Source organism: Leuresthes tenuis, unplaced genomic scaffold (genome assembly GCF_036924035.1).
Source record: "Leuresthes tenuis unplaced genomic scaffold, fLeuTen1.0.hap1 SCAF_24, whole genome shotgun sequence".
Lineage (NCBI taxonomy): Eukaryota > Metazoa > Chordata > Actinopteri > Atheriniformes > Atherinopsidae > Leuresthes > Leuresthes tenuis.
The window spans coordinates 9,400,207-9,423,663 of record NW_027325378.1 but is presented as its reverse complement, the minus strand read 5'-3'; the positions used below and the strand labels follow the sequence as shown (position 1 = coordinate 9,423,663).

Here is a 23,457-nt window from a genome sequence, read left to right as displayed (position 1 = left end):
CTTGTAGTGTGTATGTAACCACATGGGCGAATACACTATGACATAAAAATCTTCTAGACAAAAGCGGAAAAACACGTTGTATAACAATACAACAATCTGATGATACTGAATGTTGTGTCGTCGTAACATTTTCTTAATCTAAACATTAGATCAGATAAGGTTAAGAACTGTTGCTACAATTTGTCAACATATTGGATTCAACTCCGGACTATTATCCATCCTCATCCTTCTTGACCTGAGCGCGGACTTCGATACCATCTCACACGCCATCCTCCTTGACAGATTGGCTTCAACTGGCATAACTGACACACTCCTAGACTGGTTCCACTCATACCTCTTTGGCCGTACTCAGTTTATCCATTTGAAATCATTCATATCCCACCCATCCTCTCCTTTGGTGTTCTGTCCAGGGCTCTGTCCTAGGCCCTCTCCTATTTATTATTTATCTCCTCCCACTTGGACTGATATTCCGCAAACATAAAATCCTTTTCCACTGTTATGCGGACGACACCCAGCTCTACGTTTCTTCCAAACCCACTTCCACCTTCCCACTCTCCTCCCTCTGTGCCTACTTACAGGTAATCAAAACCTGGTTCTTCTCAAATTTCCTCAAACTCAATAGTAACAAAACTGCGGTAGTCCTTATTGGTACAAAGTCCACCCTCTCCAAACATCCCAGCTTCACCCTCAACATCGACAATTACTCTGTTCCCCAGAGTAATTCCCCCCCCACAGGCTAATAGTCTGGGTGTCGTCCTCAACAGCACCCTATCTTTCCACACCTACATCAACAACACCATCCGGTCCGCCTCCGGAACATCAACCGCCTCCACTCTTCACTCACTCCCAACAGCGCAGCTATCCTGGTTCACTCTCTGGTCACTTCCCGCCTGGACTATTGCAATTCCCTTTTATTTGGTCTTCCCCACAAGCTCCTCCATAAACTCCAGCTGGTCCAGAACGGTGCTTCCCGGATCATCACTAAAACAGTATCCATCAGTCACATCACCCCGGTTCTACACCAACTCCACTGGCTTCCCATCAAACACCGTATCAACTTCAAAATTCTCCTCTTGACGTTTAAGGCCATCCATAACCTTGTCCCCCCCTAACCTCTCTGCCCTCCTATGCATCAGTACCCCCACCCGGTCTCTCAGATCTGCCCCCTCCATCAGCCTGACTGTCCCCCTAGCATGTCTGTCCACCACGGGGTTTAGAGCCTTCAGCCGCTCTGCCCCTCGTCTCTGGAACTCCCTGCACATCAGGAATATTGACTCAGTTTCAGTTTTTAAGACTGATCTCAAAACCCACTTATTTAGACAGGCATTTGACCTGTAATATCTGTCTTTTTGTTCTGATGCAAACCCTGCTGTTGTCTGTTGTTTAAATTGTGTTTTATATTTTGATTGCTCTACGGCGACCTTGAGTGCCATGAGAGGTGCCTAACAAATAAAATGTATTATTATTATTGTTATTATTATCATTATCATTATAACAGTTCTTAAAAAGAGGATTATGGAGTTATTTTTATCACTTTATTAACTGGAATACTTTGTCAACAATGTGTCAGTGGGTGGTGTGATTCAAGCATTCACCGTAGAACATTGCACTGTAACAAGATGATCGATGTTAATCACTTCACCTGTCAGTGGGATCGATGTCAAAGCTGATCGGTGCGCAGCATCCCACACAACAGGCTGCATTTTATACTCAGTAACCACCAGCAACAACGTCAGTAACTTTGGCACCAGTGATAAACATATAGATGATTTAACATCTTTATGTCACAGTCTGCCCTATCACCTTATGTTATGTCACAGTTTGTTTAATCATGTTTTCTTCTAGTCATGTTTTTCCCCTGTCACGTTCAGTTCACTCACGTCACCTGTCTAATTGTTCACAGCTGCACCTCATGTCACTGATCACTCCCCTCACAGTATTTAGCTTCCTGGTTTACTTTCATTCATGGCAGAATCCTCACTATCCCTCCATGCTTCGCACTAAATATAAGTCTGGTTACCTGCCTCATAGTTTGCCTTGTCACAGTCTTGTTTATTCATAGTCTTGTTTTGTCTTAAATCATAGTATTTATCCATAGTCCTGTTTCTTTGTTTATTCGCAGTCATAGCCTTGTTTTGCTCCATGTTTAAGTATTTTTGAAATCCGGCTCTGCTTTTGCCTTTGCTCCCGGTTCATGTTTTGAGTTTTGGAATAAACCTTTTTGAACTAAAGAGAACTGCATCTGGGTCCTACCTTCCCATCGATCCTGACACTTTATAAGAAGAAAAATGGAACATTATAGCTGTTTTGCTGTTTTAGCTTCAGAAAATAATGTGCAAGGAATTTTCACATGTAAATTCCATCCATCCATCCATTTTCTATACCGTTAATCGGGTAGCGGGGGGGCTGGAGCCTATCCCAGCAGTCATCGGGCGAAAGGCGGGGTACACCCTGGACAGGTCACCAGTCCATCACAGGGCCACATGTAAATTCTATGCAGCAAAATGTTTTTAACATAAAAAGAGCCACTGAAAAGACATGAATCAAATTATTCGTAATAAGAACAGTATCACTCATTTCATGTGGCAAAATGATAGAAATTGTAAAAGCACACAGAAGATTGCTTGTGCTGATTTATTTTTCACTAGAGGGAAATGGATTCTTTTGTTTAATTGGGGGATTTGTTAAGTATTACAATTCACCGGATTAAATTGCACACGATGTTGCATCCTCTCTTTATTCCTGTTCTGCTTGATATAAGCCTCATCTGTACCAGGTAATATGAAATCATTTCTGCAGCTTTTTCCACTCAGTAACCAGTTACAGAAAGAGAATTTTATATAAGTTGGATTCAGAGTTTATTCTTTAAAAAACAAAGTTTACTGTTGTTTTAGCGAACCATGCTAAATGTTTTTCAGGTATGTATTAGTAAAATATGCATTGCAGACATCTGAAACCAATCAAAAGTTTTCCACTATATTCCAGTGACCCCTATTATCTTACTCAGTACTTTAGCAGAGTCTCTGAAGTCCTGCTAATGTGCACAAGACTTTAGATATGAAGTACCACATTAGCAGTCATTTCTTTAAAGGCCTTATTGTTAACTGTGCTTCCATATATGGAAAGTTAGAAGCACTGAACATACGGAGTCATGGAACACAGTCTATTGTAAACACAAAGTTCGGAGATGGTTTACCTCAAACTGTCCACAGTGGTATCAGGTATGCGATCTGTGCAATAACAGAAATGTACTGTAGAATGTGGCATGTTTAATACATACATAATGTCTTAATTAAACCTGCATGCTTGGTAAGCAGTGTGGAAAGGTGCCAGAAAAATGAATTTATTGAATTCCATCTGTATGCAGCCTCAGGCACACATGGAAAATGTGATAGTCATTATGCAGCTGACAGGGTTTTGGAGCCGAACGTTGTTCCTCTCCGCTTCAACTCCCTTTTGCAAACCAGGAAGCTGTGGGTTGATCTTGGCAACCCTTTAAGTCACTTTCCCCCCACTCTCATTAGCATTTTGGATAGAGAATAGCAGATTTAAGGATCTTTATTGCTGATACAAAAAGAGGAAAAATTAGAAGCCCCAAAATCCTTGTAAAAGTGTGCCTGTGTGTTCTGCTGCCGGAGGTGTTGGAGAAATTTTAGTGTTGGTGGACACAAGAGACGCTCACACATAAAAGTATCAGTTTATTTAACAAAAGTGAGATGTGTGTTATTCAAGAGCTGAACTCACACATGCATACGCTGGAAAAACACACACTGGAGTGAAGACAAAAATAAGATCCAATGTACAGGCATGCTTCTCGAAGAACAAAGAACAGCAACTTGCCAGATTGTAACTGTTTTAACAGGAGGCGGTAAAGGAACACAGGTGTCTTGGAAAGTCTTTTCTTTGCTCTGCTATTCTTTTATTTAATTACTAAATCAAGGACTCAAACCTCCTGTTTTGAAAAGCACTCAGAGACCCTGCTGAACTCCAGATACCCTCCCCTGACATCTGCATGTGGGTCACATCAAGGACACCGGGGTTATTACGGAGTTTGAGAGCCGTAGAAGGGACACGATTGGATTTGCTGCTTTTTCTCACTCTTAAAGGTGAGTCATAATATTCACTGACACTCAGTGGGTCACAAGCCAGATTGGAAATAGCAGCTAATTACCAGCACGTGTGGTCATCTGGCAAAAACAGCACTGATCAATATCTACTCTGCACGTACGGCGTCTGGAGTCGTGTTACTGCTGTTTTATTCAACCTAACGAAGGCATAACAAGAAGTGAAAGGGGGGGTGGACAAAGGTTTGCAGAACCTCTCTGAACAGAACATTCTCTATCTGCTATGACGCATCATGAAACACAAGATAAAACAAAGAAGACGCAGCTAGAATCCTACATCACTCAAAAATGAGGCAACATTCCTCTCCCAAAGGTCCAACAACTGGTCTCCTCAGAGTTTTACAGACTGTTAAAAGAAGATAGAAAGCTACACAGTGGTAAACATGGCCCGGTCCCAACTTTTTTGAGATTGCCATCAAATTCAAGATGAGCTCATATTTTTTATGACATGATAAAAGGTCTCGCATCCATCATTTGATGTGTTTTCTATGTCCTATTGTGAATTAAATATTACGTTTCTGAGATTTACAAATACAGTAATTACATTCGTTATTTACATTTTACACAGCCTCTCAACCTTTTGGAATTGGGGTTGTAATAAGAATGTTCCCTGGGAACTTTCCTTTAGACTGGAAATATACTTGGTGTTTTACCTCACGTTCACCTAAGCAGCCGTTTCCGTTCTCAGCATAAATGCTGACATACTTGCTTGTGTAGAGCGCTTGTTACTGGAGGATTCCACAAGGGGGCAAATCTAATCACTCAGACTGGAGGAAGCTGCAGTCGGATTTACAGGATGTGAACAGATGCACTCTGGTAAATGGTATCATGGCATCAGTAGAAGAGGTTAACATTTTGTTGATTGCGGACTTGGCCGATGAGCTTGTCTTCAAAACCTTCAGCCATGTTTACTGTGGCCGACGCTATCCTGTCAGGTTTGGCCCTACACTCCCCCTACCGATCACCTACATATTGCAGCTGGCGTTAATAAACAACACCTATGTGTAGGTTTGCCTGGCAAGGCCAGCGAGGACAGAGCCTGCAGGGCTAACTTAGGACTTGCTGAAGGGATTGTTACCTCCAGGTGATCTCAGAGCGACTGGGGATCCACCAGGACAGACTAGGGGCAGCTGCCGGTGAAAAGGAGGCCTAGGCTTCTCTGCATTCCCTGTTGTCACTCCCCCAACTTTTTATGCAGTTGTAGTAGATGATGTAGATGACCATGTTTTACAAGTAGAATCTTAAAATTGAAGTAAGTACAGTCGGAACATGTAAACATATACCAGTAGAGTATAAAGTATCTTAAAGTTGATTTAAAGCTACTTCAGTTTCTCAATCTAGCCCATGTTTAAATAGAGACTTTCCGTAACTGTCTGGATGTAATATTACTGAAAACGTATGGCAAGAGAAAAATTTAGTTCATGTTCATTTCGTGCATAGCCACTATTTCTCCTTTTGGCTGCCTGTGTTCACATTCTCACGGATCAGTGAATTCCAGGCTGAAAGGGTTGAAATATATCAGAGATAACACACTGTGAAAATGTTCAAGAGTGAAGACAAAGAAACAGCATGATTTGTTAATAGATATGTTTTCTATGTCATAAAGGTGTGTAGTTTGTGTCTAGGATAAACATATCCAGCTGGATTTTATACAGTCACAACTCCCTCCTCTTTATCTTCTACCACCATCACATAATCAAACCTTTATCTCCCCACAAAGGGCTCCTCTCACGCTCTGCCAAACCCATCCATCTACTTCCTGCTCTTCACTTTCATCCAGCTGCATCTCCTCCATCTTCTCTCACTTCCTTTCCCCTCCCTACCCTTCTCCTGACAAAATACCATCTTGCCCGAAGCCTCCTGCATCTATGGGTTATCTCCACTCTTGTCTGCTCTGTAGTGTGAGTTTCTCCCAAAACCAGGGTCTGGTCTGTAATTCATCTTTTCGTTTACACTGTGAGGCTGTAGTTTAAATCTCCAGAGAAAATATGACCAAAAACTGAGATGAAAAGCTGCTGGCTGACATCTGATTATATTTTTTCTACTCATACTTCATTGTTCGTGGGTGCCGCCTTGGGAAATGTGTTCTCTTGCACATACACACACACTTAACTCTAGCCTTTGTCCCCTTGTCACCACATTAATTTCTCCCTTTCTTTTTAAGTTTTCCAGGCTCTCCGATCGTTTTAACAGTCCTTTACAAAGCTTGTGGGTATGAGTATTTTCAAGACAAAACGTGGACTTGTTTACTCGTGAATCTAAAATGATGTGGAAAAAAACCCAAAAGAGAATCCCTTGCACGCAATTCCACATAGTATAAAGAGACAGGAAATTAACAAACCCCACAGTTTACACTGAGCGAGTTTAATTTCACTATGAGCAACAGGTGTGATGCAGCAAATTACAACTAATCAGGGACAGGTGTTAAAGAGGCAGCGTGTGACAAAAATACAAAAAACGGTCATTGGTTTTAATCACTATGTGCAAACAATAAGTAAACTACTACTGAATGAGCTCTGAACGTGTTTTTCACCAGCATATGATGAACTGGTCAGCCTCTGCTCTGGATATGCACTTTCACCGTAAAGAATTGAACACATGCCTGAAAACTTCCTGATTTTTACAAGAGAAACCCTTAAAAGAAGCCCAGTGTTTTATTGCTTGGTCTGCCCCATTCGAACAGGTGATTTTCAGTAAGTGATTTCCCATCCCTGTCTACTCTCCACAACAGGTGTTAACCTGCTGAATGCTCGGATCAGGTTTTCGCATCTGTGTCTGGATTTACTGCTCACTTCAGCAAAGGTCACAATGAGGTGTCTAACTGTAATCAGCTTTAAATGATATTAGGCCACTTAGAAAGCAGCAGAAGCATACACAATATCAACCCATATTAAGTCGTGCAGAGCAGCATTAGTATTCATATTGGAATGTATTTGTGTCCAGCTGATAAATCCAAGTTCAATATCAACTTTGTTTTAATCATCTTTGATGGAAAGCAATCAAAGAAAAATTAGACTCATGTGTTTACCCGCATGCATAGTGAATGTGTTTGCAAAGGCGTGCTGACTGTGAAGTCTGAGGGCCAAAGGAAAATTCTGACAGTGGTATAGCAACCAGTGAAAATAGGGAATTCAACACTTCAGAAAAATATTAAGAGATCAAAACCGCCACGCAATTTAAAAAAAAAAAAGGACTTAGAGGAAGAATCTGAGAATCCCACAATACAGCACTGGAGAAAAACAGAAACCACAGCAAAGTGCAGAAAAATCCTCATCAGACATTCTGACAAACGCACTGCAAAGTATCACATGACAACATGTATTAAATATGTCGGTGCATGACAAGTGCCCGTGTTAACAAAACCGTATTTGAATCCCAGTTAACCAGAATGAATGAGGTGATGGGTGAGGTGTCATTATGAAGCCAGGGAAGGCTCTTTGCCACAAAGACCCACAGGATCGAACCGAGCCCCGTCTGTGCTGACACAGCTGGTTCCCGGCACAGACACCCCAACATCGTGCTCGGCTCCAGGAATGTTCCAGGGCTTTGCTGGAGAAACCATAACAAGTGCAGGAAATAGATTAGTGCACTCTGGGTTCCACACCAGCAACAACCCTCCTTAGCCCGGCCTCTTCAAACCCACATGTGTGGGAACAGCAGACATGGCAGCGGAGGGAGAAAGACCATCATCCAGACTTCAGTGCACATGCCCAGAGGAGGTGTTCACATTGTTATTCATCCTCATCATGTGAGAGTCTGAGCACTGCATCTTTTATTTTTACAGAATGTGTTGCAGTTTATCTTTAGGTATATATAGGATAGGGCAAACCTTTTAAATATCTCAGAATAAATGACTTTGTGACACTACTATAAATGAATATCTCCATTTTTAAACGAGATATGTTCTGAGCTGAACTTTCAAAGCATCGTAGGTTGGTCCAATAATTTGATTCCAAATAATACAACTCTACGTTCAGGAGTACCAACAAAAACATTTTCTTCTGCTCAGTACTTGTATTATATGTTATCTGTACATGACTATTTCCCCCAAAAGTGACAAAAAGTCATTTTGCAGGCATTCTAAATGGTACTTCAGTTTCTCAACTCCTGCAAAACTATATAAAATACTTATGGCTAGGCCTGTGCTCAATGGAGGGCACTGACTTTGTGTCCAATGAAAAGAAAAAAGACCTTTCTTGGAATCATGGGTGGTGTTGAATCAGGCCACCGGAGCTAGCCAATCAGAGCAGAGTTGGCTTTTTGAGATTGAAGAGGGGGGCAACCCCCCTAACCTCAGTTTCAACAGGAGACATTTAAATTTGCAGGAACAAGTAGCACTCCTAAAGATGTTTGTCTGAATTCCGCTTAACAACTTAAAGACATAAAATTGCTGTTCATATAGAAATAAATACATCTCGATCATAAATCCTGCTATTGACTCATTGGTTGATATATCTGAACACCATTCAAAACGGGTGACATCTTGTATACAAAGAATGTAAGTTGAGGATGTAAGAATGAGGACGTATTTAGATGTTAGATGATTTTTTAAATGATGGACTTTTAAATGGACCAAAGTGTCGACAAACAGAGGATGTGCAGAAACGAAAGTCAGTCTTTTATCATATACAGGCTATTATTTTGTGACTAGGGGTCACTAGCAGATCACTTACTGCACAATCTCACCAGAGGTGGTGAAAAAGTATTGTTTGTCCACACGTCCAATATGAAGTTGTTTCACAGTCAGGTCTGAAAATTGTGAGATGACGGCACGTTTGTTGGCAGTTATTTTTATTGGGTGGTGTCGCATCATGTGACAAGACCTGCGACCTATGAGTAACCTATGAGTAAAGTAAATAAGTGGAAAAGTAAATAATCGTGGACGTAGAAAAGTGAAAGGACTAGAAAATACTGTGAAGGTTGGTTTTGAACCTGTGATCTCATGCTTGAAGGCAAGTGGTTTACACATCCGAGCCCTGCCCCTTTCCCTCAATTCCCCCTTACGTTGCAAAAGTGGCAACTGTTGTCATCATTACATCAGGAGCCTTAACATAGTCACATTGTGACAGTAGTGGAAATGGCATCAGTAGGATAACAGCAGCTCAATGACAGAAGAGAACTGAGTTAGAAAAAGTTTTCTATTTTCCTTTTTTTTTTGCCTTTTTGTAAAATTGCTTCAGATCTGCAGTGCACTAACTACAATCATGAGTTTGCATTGATTATTATAAAAAAATAACAGAACCATGACCCTGCTTCATGCAAAGTGACTTTTGTGCAAATCAGAGGTCAGCATTTCTCAGTTCTGGCTCTCGAGTCCCCACGCCCTGCATTTGTTTTACATGTTTCCCTGATCCAACACATCTGTTTGAAATTAATGGATCCCCATGTTGCCTCCTTATCAAACTCTACAGGAGCCTGATGATGATCCATTTATTTAAATCAGGTGTGTTTGAACAGTAACACATCTAAAACATTAAAGGCAGCTGGGCCCGAGGACCAGAACTGGGAAATGGATGACCTCTCCTTCAATCCATTTATGATCTGTTGCAAACTTTGAAAATTTTTCCCAAAAAGCACAGCTGCACCACAAAGCCTGTGTGGCCACACACCCCTACAATACACAGAGAAAACAATCTCCAGAAGTTAAGTGCCGCCCCTTTTTTAGAGCAATCAGTCAAACCAGACTTTTCCTCTCATTAAGCCCTAATGGCCACCTTAGGCTTGCACCCCTCTGGGGATGAGTCGTCATGTGTTATATTTATGACAGCCTCAGTTGTTTCTACTGTTACAAGGTGTGGAAGTCTATAATGGCTAAATAGCGCTGAATAGGAGTATAACCTTTTTCTGTGTGTTTGGCCAATCGACTCAGATTGGCCAAACACAGCATGCCCTATCACAATCAAAAACTTTTTTGTGTGGATTCGCCAAAAAATATATTTTTTAAGACTGAGTCAGTTTAAAGTGTGTCCGCATCACCAGTGCTAAGGTATTCCATGTCCTTGAGACAGGATATGTAGTTATTCAACACTTATCCATTCATTTTCTAGACCCACTTAATGCAAATCAAGGTCGCAGGGGGCTGGATCCTATGCCAGAGTACAGCCTTGACGGGGCCACATCACAGGGTCACACAGAGACAAACAACCATGCACATTCAAACGCACTTCTAGGGACAATTCAGAATCCCCATCTAACCTAACATACACGTTTTTGAACAGTGGGAGGAAACCGGAGTCCCTGTAGAGAACCCACACATACAAGTATCCAACACTAGTGATTTTGATAAATACTTAACGATGAGACTGAAATTAATCTTGATGCATGTTTGCTCGCCGAGTAAATCCATGTGTAAGGATGCACGCACTGTGCCTCTGGACTGTTTCATCTGAGATTGTTTTAGCTCATGATTTGACATTTTTCCAACTCTGTGGGAACCTGAATCAATCTATTTGTCTCACTCTAGGGAATGATTGTGTCTGCGAGGTATGCTGTTTATTTGAAACGTACATATCCCGTGTTTAACAGAGCTGTTTGATGTGCTTCATCCTGATACACACTTGATCCAGTAAATTTAGGCAACGCTGAGAAAGATTGTCTATGATTGGTCCGATGAATTTATTGATGAATCGGGGTCCATTTGGTCCTTTTTTAATGTTTGGGGCATTAGTTCTTATTCTATGTAAAAGACCAAAAGAGGTAAGATGCAGATGAATTCAGAGCCTGAAATGGTAAAAGGGTTTTTCTTTGTATAGACATTTTTTGATGACTCCTGGACATTCCCTGCTTGGGCCTCAAATTGGTTTGTGTTCCACTGACTTAATAATATCCACTGGAACATTACCTGTTAAGGACCAGCAATGTAAAATAAACCACAGCAAAATTAATTAAGGTGAAACAGGAGGTGATGGAAGCTTTGTTCTCTTGGATGCTTTTTATGTTTTATTGACACTGGACGGTTCATGCACAGAGTCAGGCTAAGGACAGCAACTGACTCGCATTGGCCAGTGATTTTACCGACCCTAGTGGGCCAATAAAAGTTCAGCCAAAGCTCAGGTAAATTTTGTTTTTACTCAGATGGCCTTCTTATGTCAGAACCCCAAAGAAAGATAAATATGTTTAAATCCAGAGCACTGCGGAAGCAATTCCAGCCTGGCTCCACTTTGGCAGGGAGGACAATGTGATAACCATATGAATTTGCTCAGTGTGTGCACGGGTATGTGTGTGTGGTGTGTGTGTCCATTTGCATGCAGTTGAGTGGAAAATGTGTCTTTGTATGTATTTTTGTATAAATGTACATGATATATGAATGCCTTCTGGATGACGAATGTGTAAGAAAAATAATCAGAAACAGCTCAGTGTGTTGAATCTAAATGTGTGTGTGTTTGCCCATCAGGCTCTTTATGACCTTCAGGAATCTGACTTGTCATTCTGCACGTCAGTAAAAGTGCAGCCACCAAATATATTTCTAAAGACATTTCAACACCTGGTCACTTTGTGTTGCTTGAACGTGTGTGCGGACATCCCACAATGCATGTGTTTTTCATATGCAAACCTCCATGGTCCTTATAGGTGGGACTCATGCCAGAATATGCCGGTTTGTACACCTTTGATGAAACTGAAAGCTGTGGCCGTTTTTCTTACTGCATTTCTTATCCAACCTAACTTAATGTTTGAAGAGAAGCACACAAGCCACAGCAATCTAAATCTAAACTCTGCAGTGTTTTTGCAACACCTTTACAATGATATAGCTCATTTATCATTCATACAGTTGGTTTTATGTCTGATGCAAATATGACCACAGTTGAGTTACGGTTAGAGCACGACTTGGCCAATTAAGTAGACTACTCCACTATGCTAGATGGCAATAAGCCTCTTTTCAGCCTTTTTCTGGTTGACCTATTGCATCGTGGACCAAAAATACTGATCATTTCGCTGACAGAAAATTGGTACCATTGTCAGCTCTGTTCATTTGTGCTATATGCTTTATGATCCTTTTTATATAAATGAGACACACACAATACTTTGAAGTTATTCTCTGTTGTTACCAGCTTCTTCTGTTACTTCCACGTTAACTGTGGAGCATGGGCAGAGCACCAAGACCAACTAGGTCTAACTGGATATAGACCTGTAGGAGTAACTCGACTCCAAAATCAATTTGAACACATGACAGATGTGTAAAACCTCTGTTGATCCATGACACAGTAATTACAACTGCACAATAAAGCCTCAAAAAGGTACAGCTGCTACATTTCCCTTTCTCGGTTCTCTCCTGTGATACAGCTCCTGTTGACAGTCGATACAGTTGATTAAAGGACAAAATTCTACAGAAGAGGCTTGGCAGATTGCATTAAACTGTCGACTGTCATATGATGAATTGAGAGTTCAAATCGCATCCTGCAACAATTTTTATTCAGCCCATTCATTGTTGCACTTCTGCTCCCTCTTGCAATAACTAAGTACCTGGTTAGGATTAGAAATATGACACATTGTCTCAGACTTCACATCTAATACTCATTGACCTTGGTTCCTGACAAAAAACATGGCATTTAGTTATCACCTCACCACAAAATTCTTTACAATTTGCTGCTTCCTCACTCAACAAACTATAATGTTAGGAACTGGCACTAACTATGGAGTGTGACCGTGGGTTCATTTCAGCATCCTAATCTATCTGGTAGCTTCTACTTTTTCCTATTTTACGCATGTCTCAATGGTTCCCTGGAAAATTCTCCTCTTAGAAAGAGAGTTCTTAGAAAAAAAAAAGGCAGAACAGAAATATGTGTAAATAGGCTAAGAAAGACAAAAGCCAACTTATTTTGTGGGTTCTTGCGTTTGCTTCATAAACCCAGCAGGATTAAGTGTTCCATCTTTCAGTGTTGAAGCATGACTATATAAAGTGGACACAGATTTGCACAACATTCGCAGCTTTGACATGTCTTAACAATTTAAACACTATCAGTCTCCTGGGAGACTGTGATGAATTAAAGAAAACATGGAGAGAGGAACTAACTGTTTGTTTCCCCCTGAGAACTGACATTACCACACTAATAGTGAAAGAATGAGGGCTTGTGATGGTTTGCATGCATGCAGGGCTATTGCAAAACAAAGCCTCTGGAGTGGTGAAGCAGACCCTTGGAGCCGGCTCTTTTAAACAGCTGCCATGTCCCCGAGAGGACAGTCGGCTTAAAGAGTTCAGCAACCCTCTCCTCTTACTCCTCCAACTGTTAAGAGTTCATCTGAATAAAGTTAAAAGTGAGCTGGATTTGGCTCTTCTCCCCACAGCTCTCTAATCTAAGCCATGCACAGGACTCACACGCGCTCGCAGAGAAAGACAAACAGGATGCCTCTACTCGGGTGACTCGGATGAAAGAGATTGTGTTCTAACACAGTTTGAATTCACCTCTGCTGGTGCTGAGTTAGACAGTGCAGTCTGCTGCCTCACATCTCCTCTCACAGACCTCAGCCGAACTGTGTGTGAATGAGTCATCCTGTAGGAACACCCTGCATACAGAGACACAGAGGCTCCGAATCCTAAATCAATCCCGACTCAACAATTCAGCCATGGAGCATGTGCTCAGTCTCCAAAGCGAATAATTATTATGTGCTAGTGTGTGTGAGAGAATTTGCTCTTTGCTGCTACTCTTTAATGTTCATGAATTTGAAGCATGAATGCATGCACTCAATGGCAAACATGTTGCCCAACACCACTTCAACAAAAGAAGTCCCAAATCAAAGAATTGTGCTGCAGCTGAATAGATGGTGCTCTATTAGAGAGGGCAGTGAAAAAAAATCAGATGCTTATTTTAAAGGGTCATATACACGGTAAAAGTAGTACAATAGTAGTACCACACTACAGGTGGTAAAAATCTTGATCTGGTAGTAAAAAGCTACGCAGAAGATATGCACAAGTCTTTTGAGGTCTCTTAGAAGTATATACTGCAACTGCAATCAAGTGTTTTGGTGTGATGACAGTCAACAGTGACAGCCCAAAAGGGGTATTCAGCTTTGTCAGAACTGAAGAGTATTTCATTACTGAAGGAGGTTTTTCTAAGAGGAAAATATGCTTTTGCTTCAAGGAGGAGCTTGACTGATCCATCTGGCTCTGCTTTGTTGGTCTCTGTTTAAGCTAGGCCGTGATAGATGGTGATGTACAGATGGTATATTAAATCACCTGCCAACTTTTTTTTTTTAAATCGATGATCATTCCCATTTTCCAACAATGGCTTTCCAGATGGTTTTTGATAACAAACAACCGACTCTCACGACAAAACGTGAAATACGTGAAATGTTTTACAGCGCAATATGTTGCGGTTTCACAAAAAAACGGGCTCAATAGCTATATTTTCCTTACGTTATGTTCTTCTAGGATTCGTCTTAAATGATGATTAATCGGCGCCCCTTCGATGCTTACGTCTCTCCATACATGTTTATATTGGATGATGTTCACTTTCCATGTCTTATACATTTGGCCACAGTGGTCTATAGATTTGGTCCATTGACCTTTGTGATCATTTTTTAATTAGATTGATGGGTCAAGACTCATTCTGCGCAACATTTTCAAAAGTCGTTGTACTTTCTACTTTCTACCCAACTCACAATTCCTTACTTTGCTTATTCAATGCACTCTAAATTGCAAATGGTTAGACTTGATGCACAAAGTTGGGTCTGTATGTACCAAAATACTTGGTTGGACTACGTGATTAAGGCTTACACATTTTTATATTCACAGGTTGCAATACCTGCCTTGCCACAATAACTAGTGAAGAATTATGTTTGCTTCTAATGTGGGGGAACTGATCTTTTTTATGTTTCTTTTTGTCGTTTCCTTACATTTCCGGCCTACAAAATAAACTGTATAAGAGATGGATGTAGCTTCTTGATCTGAAGATTGCAATTTTGCAAAAGTGTATTAAACCACCATTCTGTCTACAGGCCAGCAGGGAGCAACACTGCTGGTTTTAAAAAAAGACAGATTGTTTAGAAGTCTGAGTAAATTACCATACTCATTGCACGGTTTAAAACTATGTAAAAATATTTCTAATACGTTTATAGTCTCAATTGCGAATTTGAAGGCTACTTTAATAAAACACAACGTTCGTTACACAAATGATCCCATTAGGAGTGAAATGAATGATAATGCAGGGTAAGTTTAGGATGGGGAGACCTTGTGATTGACAGGCGTCTACCATATGAGAAAACCTAGCATCCTCAAGTTTCCAGTCCACATATCTACAGCTCACTTATCACATTTGGGTCAAAATGACAAACTTGAGCCTTCAAATGGTAGCCCACAAAGAAATTGGTGATGTCACACATTCAATGTCTTCCCCGTGCGTTTTTAGATCCTCCTGCCCGAGATGTGAGCAGAGGACTCTAAGACATGAGGAGAGAGGAGGTGAGGAAACAAGCATTTAACCAAACAAGGCTTCTAATTTGGGTTCCAGGTGTACGCAGGGTGTACCCTGCCTCTTGTCCAATAACAGTTGGGATAGGCTCCAGTCCCCGGTGACCTCAAACTGGATTTAGTGGGTATAGAAAATGGATATGTATGGAGATGTTATTCTAAACCAATCTCATTTAAATATGATGCATGTCACAAATGTATCATCTAACAACTGTTTTAAAGCAACAACCTGTATTTCATTATAATTTGAGATGAGCATTAATCCATTAATCATCACACGAAGAGAAAAGGAGTAGAAACCTGTTTCTTGGCAATTTTTTCTTTTTCTTGGGGCAAAAAAAAGAATGTTTTAAAAAATTTGAGAGATATCACTTCATAGTAACATACCTAAACAGGGTGGTAGAGATGACTAAAGAAGCCTTACTTCCAAAATATTTTAAAAGATAAAGTAAAGTCACTGTAAAAAGTGTTTTACTAAATGGTAGAGCAGGGCATTAAAGGGTTAAAAGTATTCCCAACAACACATATTTACTTATAATTCAATTTATATTGTGGGATTAATGTGTCACAACCACTCCAGACATCCCAAATGTTGAAAGGATGTCTTCAAGGGATTCCTTGCTTACAGCCCCTCCAGCAAATCTCCTCTCTCCTCAGGATTTATTTAGAGGAATTGAGACATCCTTCAAAACATTTGTCTGTTAACAATTTCAGAGTAACAGGCAGGAGGAGGGAGGACATGAGGAGGCACAAATTGGACAAATAAGATGGCTATCAGTCTACAAATGGTCTGGATTTGTTCACTACAAGTGTGCATATTTGCTGAGAGTTATAGTGACCTCTCTGCATGCGCAGCAGCCCTTACACAAAACAAAGGCATATAAACTGCACACTTGTGGTGCATTTTAGCAGACACATTTGTGCTGCTTGTCTACCGTCTCAGTTTGAGTAACCACATTTTTTTAGAGCCTCGACATGTTTATGTGAGTCCCCATGTTTAAGTGACTCAGTTTCAGTTGATGTAGGAGAGGGGAGAGTTTCTGAAACTTCTTGATCTGGTGAGCTCTGTCAGCAGCCAATGGGCCTGCGGTGAGCTGGACCTCACAGACTGTCAGCCACATTTTTGCTCAACCCAAATCCTGCCATCAGAGGCAAAAGCATTAGTGCAAATATCAGGAAAGACAAGGCTGAGACAGCCAAGCTGTCTATCCTGACAAGAAAAAGTGCTCAGTTAGAGCAACATGCCAATACGAGGTAAGTGTAGAAAAGAAAGAGTTAAGAGAGCCCACACACTTAGTGTCTTTTATTCATAGCAGTTTATACAAAAAACAGTAAAAGTTTTATGATGAGAGCTCCGAGTGTGCTGGCTTCTCTCTTTTCCAACTTTAAGAAAACAAGCAAAAAGGTCACTTCTCACTCACCGAACCTCTTGTATCCAAAAGACTGTACTTCCTCCTCGTCTGCAAAATCGTCTGCGTGACATAAACAAAAACATATGACATTACCGTCTCATAGGCACATAGAGTACTGGGGGCACACAGAGTTTAAAACAGTTGGTAGGAGTCCTATAAACAAACTGAAATCAACAGAAACAATAAAGGGCAGTTGTATGAAGCCAAGTATTTATAGCACTGTCCTTACAAAAAATGACCTGTGTGTAGGAGAGCAGAGGCCAGAGATATCTCTGGCTTGTGTGTGTGTGTGTGTGTGTGTGTGTGTGTGTGTGGAGACAGGAGGTCCAAGGAACAGTAAAAGCAACAGGCTGTGGTTTCTCTGGGTTGTTGACAGTAAACCCTAATTACACTCTGCAACACTAAACTGAAGACTGGAGTAGAGCACAGAGAACATCTCTGGTAATGGCAGACAGATGAGGCTGAGTGGAGGGCATCTTGGGTGAGGGGAAAAGATAAGGCACACGGGGAGGGATGAGCTGAGTGTGTTTGTTGGTGGGAGGTCAGAGGGGTTTAGACTAGATGAAGAGCCACTGGTGCACACATTCCTGAGTGTTATTCCACCTTAAATTAAATAAAACAAGTTGATACAACTGGGCACTTACTGATGTCATAATTAGAGTACGTGCCCTTTAATTGGCTACTTGTTGAAATTGAAATACAGCAGGCTGTGTTCACTGGTTTTCATCTGCCAGCTTTTCTTCGCCATGCTTACCTGCATCTTTCCTTGAATGCTAAATATGGGGTTTTCATTCTGTCAGTGGAATTTACAGACATGATTTGGTCTTTGATTTCTTTCAATAGGACGCAACTGTTGGGGAAATAAAACTCCATAGCGTTTCAGTACTTCTGCACCGCAGTACCGTAATGTCATCCAGATGTGACTCACCGAAAAGAATTAGGCACAGATTGAATAAAGTGCAACGACTGGAAAATTAAATAATTTATACATTTGAATAAAACACTATGTAACCTGATTCTACAAGCAGTCTTGCATTCCGTACCTTTCATGGCGTTTTATAACTCGTTGAAGACTGTAGAAGCGATGAGGATCCCCGTCACTTTCTGCGCATCTCAGCATCCAGTGCAAAGTAGTAAACTTGTTCCAAGGAGAGCGTCGCGTTCTTGTAATGATAAAAACCTATGCGTCTTTGATCATGTTTGGTTTTCAGTTTAAAATCCCATCGTCTTTGTTTTTCTTCTCGTTGCGGCTCCGAGAGGTTGCTGAAGCTGAGCTGTGATGATCCTGGAGTTTTGTCTCGCAGCGCTACGTAGATCCGAAAGTTACCACCAGAGTTAAGCTGCCCAAAACAAGACATTTCACTTCCGGTGTTGGTTTCAGAATTAAACCATGTTTTCTCTGTGTGTGCTTTTTTGCTAAGGATACATACACGAAATCCTTTAAAGTGAAGGTATGCAGGAATTCTTCCTTTAAATAATAGATTCAGGAATTCTGTTAGTATGCCTATACATGCTTCTTATAAGGACAAACGGAACTACCACGTATTTCCATGCCTCAGATCTTACTATGTAACTTTGTGGGCAGGTTTCATCTCCCGCTAAAAAAGCATTACAACAGCGGATCAAATTCATTGTGTTGCAAACAAACCAATGTCAAAAAAGCAAGTTCTGATAAGTAAATAACATCCCAAAGTATGTTTACTGACACTGGGAGGGAAATACAACAATTTGCAGTTGCGCAAACAAACTCGGCCGAAAGAATGCACTGTTTTCTCAAGCAGTCAGTTTCTCTGAAAGACAGTCTAAGGGTTTCTTTCCTCCGGCGAGACTACTACATCCACAAACTAAACAAGTGTAAATAAACGATTAATAGGCCCATATAAAAATATGCAGGCTGTGTGTGTTTGTGTTTTTTGTTCTTCATTAGGACCTCTTCTGGTATTCTCATTGGCCTTGTTGGGACTAGTGGAATTATGGGGACTAATAGCCCAGATGTAACATGAGACATTTCTCATATCCTGGTTAGAGTTAAGGCTACGTTGTAAATTTAGGTAAACTGGGTTAGACATGAAATGATAATGGTTAAGGTTTGATTTGAGTTTGGGTTATGCTCTCCACAATTAATTCATCAATATCAATTTCCATTTAAAGACGTACAAGTTTGTGTATGTATCTGTATTTGTGAGTAGCACAGAAAGGAACAGCTATTGGTTCTTAGAAAATAAGTACTGAATGGTTGCAGCTTGAGATAAACTTCAAATTACTTTGCAACATTCAATAAAATCCTCTCATTTTCAGTCAACATAACAGCCTCTTTCTTCTGTTGATTCTCACATTTTGATATGTGAGCAGGAAAAAATAACTACAAACTCACAGCTGCATACAACACGTAACAAATCAGTAAGTTCAAACTCAACCGGAAAGTCCCAATGGATTTTACAGGACATGGTGTGTAACACTTGTGCTTTTTATCATACGCTTTACATGAATAAAACCTCTAACCTGAAACTGTGATGATAGATTAGGAAAATATAAGATGCTGTATATATTCAAAGCCTGTATTGTGAAGTTATATTATTATATCTTGGCTCACATTTGTCATCTAAATTTTGATTGCACCTGTGCACGGTTACACACAAATTTCAAGTTGAGCACTTGTATGACAGGTTTTTATAGTTTATAGATGAATTTAAAACAAATGAGAGCATATCATTGGAACCTATTGGCTACAGTGTCACATTCACTAACTTGTTAACTTCAGACAGAGTCACTCAAACTGTGTAAAAGTGTAAAAAAAACTCCTTAGAACTTATGTTAAAAAGTTCTGTACTATTAACTTTATCAACATTGTTTCTATTACCAACATGTAGGCTGTTTTCTTTTTTAAAATAATTTTGTCTCTCTTTTTGTGTCAGGTCACATTTTCTATGGTATACGAGCCTTACTTGTTCATGTTTGTATAAACACTTACTATTATTTAAAAGGCTGCAGGCAAAACAAAGTATTATTATTATTATTTTAGTCATTATTACAGTTATCATTAACATTATTTTTCTTACTATCATTATTCCCATCTTCATCATTATCATTTTATTTAGTGGACTTTTTTGACCCCGATGGTAAACGGATAATATTAACTTCATTCAGCGAAATGTAAAAAATATTTTTCTTTTTCTTGAAGGTCGTTTGACCTTTAAACCTTTAAAACATTTTATTCATTAGCTATTCATAAAGCTGTTTGTAAAGCTAAAAAGTTTATCTGTTGAAGCACACTCTTGTGTTTACAGCTATAGTGCTCAATTTCTTGTATGATCCTCAGTTTTCTTACCAGCTTTTCTAACTTTATACAGTTGTGAGCACATCTGTACTGCACAGTGTCTGAAAGTCAGAGTGACCTGTCGCTTCCTGCCGTGTCTCCTGCTGTAGGGATGGGGAACTGGGAGCAGCTTTCAACACTGCATACCCCGGGACGTCGTGCAGTGCTGCAGTAATCCAGCCGGAGATGAGATTATGTTACAGGGGGCTGATGGCAATCGTGTCCTCGGGTGAAAATCTGGTACCCATTACAGATCATTTCAAAAGGTTTGGGTATGTTTAGGAGAGAAATGTGTCGTTTCTGTTTTCACATATTTACGTGTCATTTATCTTATTTTTTTCAAAGATTAGAAAAGATCACTTTCACTTTGTTCATCATGGGCTTTATAAAGGTATTTTTCTGACTAGCAATACCCTCAAATACCTATGAAATACTGTAAAAACCCACATCTTTACACATATCTCGAACATCTTTTATAAAATGTAACAGATAAAAAGTAATGTGATTTATTTGTAAGAAGGTTAAGTTTTTATGTAAAGGTTTAGTGTCGGATGTGGTGAACATCTAGAGGTATTCACCTGTAAATAGCAACTCACCCTCTATTTCCAAGCATGTACATAATGGGAATCTGTGGTATTTAAGCTTTTTCTGGAACCAGTGTGTAGTTTGTCTGTTCTGTAGAAACCTTGCTGTTTAACATCGCAAACTGCAGGAAGAAGGACTCGTCTTGTCTGTAGATATAAAAAGCTTATTCTCAGGTAATGAATTGAATTTCTGCTTACATTACAGAGTAGAACTGTAACCATTCCCTTTCCTTTATTTACCAAAAGTTAATATAAACAGCTCTATTTTAATTTCAAACATCTGAATTTGTCAACTTTTCCTCTCACAAGTGTTTGGCATAAAATTGTTCCTCAAGCAGCCAGCACTGAACACAGCTCCTCAAAGTTAGACTGAGATTCACCAGATGCCATATTTCCTTTAATTCTTCCAGGTGCTGTGATAATTCCGACACTTCCTGTGTCCAGAATCTCTCTGGCCTGCAGATGCAGATCACTGATCAAAGGCAGTACCCCCAGCTGCATCCTCCCAGACTGAGAGGAAACATCAAAGAAGTTTGACAGGGAGACTTTTGTGTCTTTTCAGTGCTGGCTAATGTCATTGGGATGCATGATCTGGGCTCAGAGATAATATTTTCACCCTCAATAGCTCAAATTGGTTGACTTGCTGGAAAAGATAAAGATAACACCAGCTGTCTTAACTCTAAAATCCTCTGAGCTTTTAGAGAAAGAAAAAAAACAAACAAAAAAAAACATTTCAGCTCTGTTCCTCCCCATTATTTGGATAACACAGCCTTCAAACCCAGGCTCAGCGCTAATAGCTCAAATGTGACCCAGTCTGCCACATATTAGATTCCAGACCAGCCTGAGATGATAAAGAGACTAATTACTTGTTTTCCTAAAGGCTTCAAAATTGTTATTTTACTGTCTGCTATAATTGGAGCAGCAGGCTGGATTTAGGGCTGTGTGATCGAGGCGAGCTGATAAAAAACAGCTGAGGGTCAGGTATCTTACAGCCAGGCTCCTGCTGGTCCATGTTTAGGAGCTTGGTCCTCATTTGCCAGGTCAAGGCTTTCAGGAGTGGATTCGGATCAACACAAGAGTCAGAAAATGCATAGGAATTGCACATTTATCATATTGCTGCTGAGGTATGAAGAACTATGCACACCATTCAATAGACACACTTTCAATGTCAATTTTCAATCTAAAATATACGATTGATGGTGATTAAACATGCTTGATGGTAACCGCGCTACCTTGCTGTATTAAAATCTTAAAACGCTTTTCAAACTCAACAACTGCTTTCTTTTTTTTTTTGATAAAACGGAGGAGCAGTTATGGAATTTTTTGGTCCATGTTCTATAAATTAGTACACTTTACAGGTAAACATGTTACTGCAGATGTAAATTTCTGAGCTATCGTGGTGCGGATGATACAAGTTAGATTGTGCTGTCTCAGATCAGCCCCAACATTAAGTACTTACTGAGCGGCCAAGTGAACAAGAACGATGATTATGGGACAGAAAGCAAGCAAACAATCAGTTCTTGAAGTTCATGTCTTGGAAGCAAGAAAAATAAGCAGTGTAAGGATCTCATTGTCTAACGACTCTTGACAAGAACCAAATTGTGATGGCTAGAGAAAAGGGACAAAGCACTTATAAAATAGACGTTTTTGTGGTATGCAGACCAGTGAGCAACCCACAGGATTAAGGCTAAATGGTCTGATCCCACAGAAGCTGTGCAAACAGGTCAGAGTGTCCATGCAGTTGTCTGTATACTAAGTGTCTACAATGAGCACGTGAGTGTAAGAACTGGATCATGGAGCAATGGAAGAAGGTGGCCTGGTCTGATGAATCAGGCTTTTTCAGACATCATGTGTACTGTTGGGTGAATGTGAGTTTGTTTGTTTGGGAAAGAAATGGGATCAGAATATATTATGAAGGCCATGCCAACATCAATTCCAAAAAGCAGTGACCTCTTCAAGCAGAACAATAAATATATTAATGCAATTTCCCTTTTGGATAAATAATGTATTCTTCTGAATTTGATTTCATAAAGTGCGCAGTCACACTGCAAAAAGTGCTTAGGAATGATTTTTAAGAACATGAGATTAAAATGCTTACTTGACCTCCAGAGTCCCCAGATCTCAATCCAACTGAGCATCTGTGGGATGTGCTTAAAAACAAGATTGACCTTTGGAGTCCCCACCTCACCGCTGACAGTACTTAAAGGATCAGGTGCTAAAGTATTGGTACCTGATACCCAGGAGTCCATGCCTTGATGTTTCAGATCTGTTTTTTTGCAGCACAATGGGGCCTTACACGATATGCTGCATGTGGTATTAATATTGCGGCTGATCAACATGGACCGAAATTTATTCCGTTTTTTTTCCCCGTGATGGATTACAGAGCCCTATATGTTACTGAATTATCATATAATATGAAAGTGGGGCAGCCTGAAAACACAATCTTAGTAATACAATCCAAATGACAAATGCTGCGCATACAATGTCCATGCTTTGCGGTAAAGGCCAAAACTTAAAACAACTGGATTTTGCCTTTGTAGGTAATCTGTTTTTGTACAGCATGCACACGTGAATTTACGCTCTTGCTAATGTGGCCTGCAAAGCAGAGCTTAGCCGT

At 40.2% G+C, this 23,457-nt stretch overlaps 1 protein-coding gene across 1 annotated transcript in view; it reads right to left on the bottom strand.

Moving 5' to 3' along the window:
- The window catches only part of LOC140284772 (collectin-12-like), a 42,784-nt gene extending 24,537 nt beyond the window's left edge, over positions 1 to 18,247 (bottom strand). The window contains exons 1-2 of the mRNA XM_072378761.1: positions 17,984 to 18,247; positions 16,950 to 17,000 (exon numbers count right to left, since the gene is read on the bottom strand). Coding sequence (XP_072234862.1) covers positions 16,950 to 17,000; positions 17,984 to 17,990 — 58 coding nt within the window. The 5' untranslated portion in view covers positions 17,991 to 18,247. The remainder of the gene's footprint in view (positions 1 to 16,949; positions 17,001 to 17,983) is intronic.
- Between the last annotated feature and the right edge of the window lie 5,210 nt (positions 18,248 to 23,457).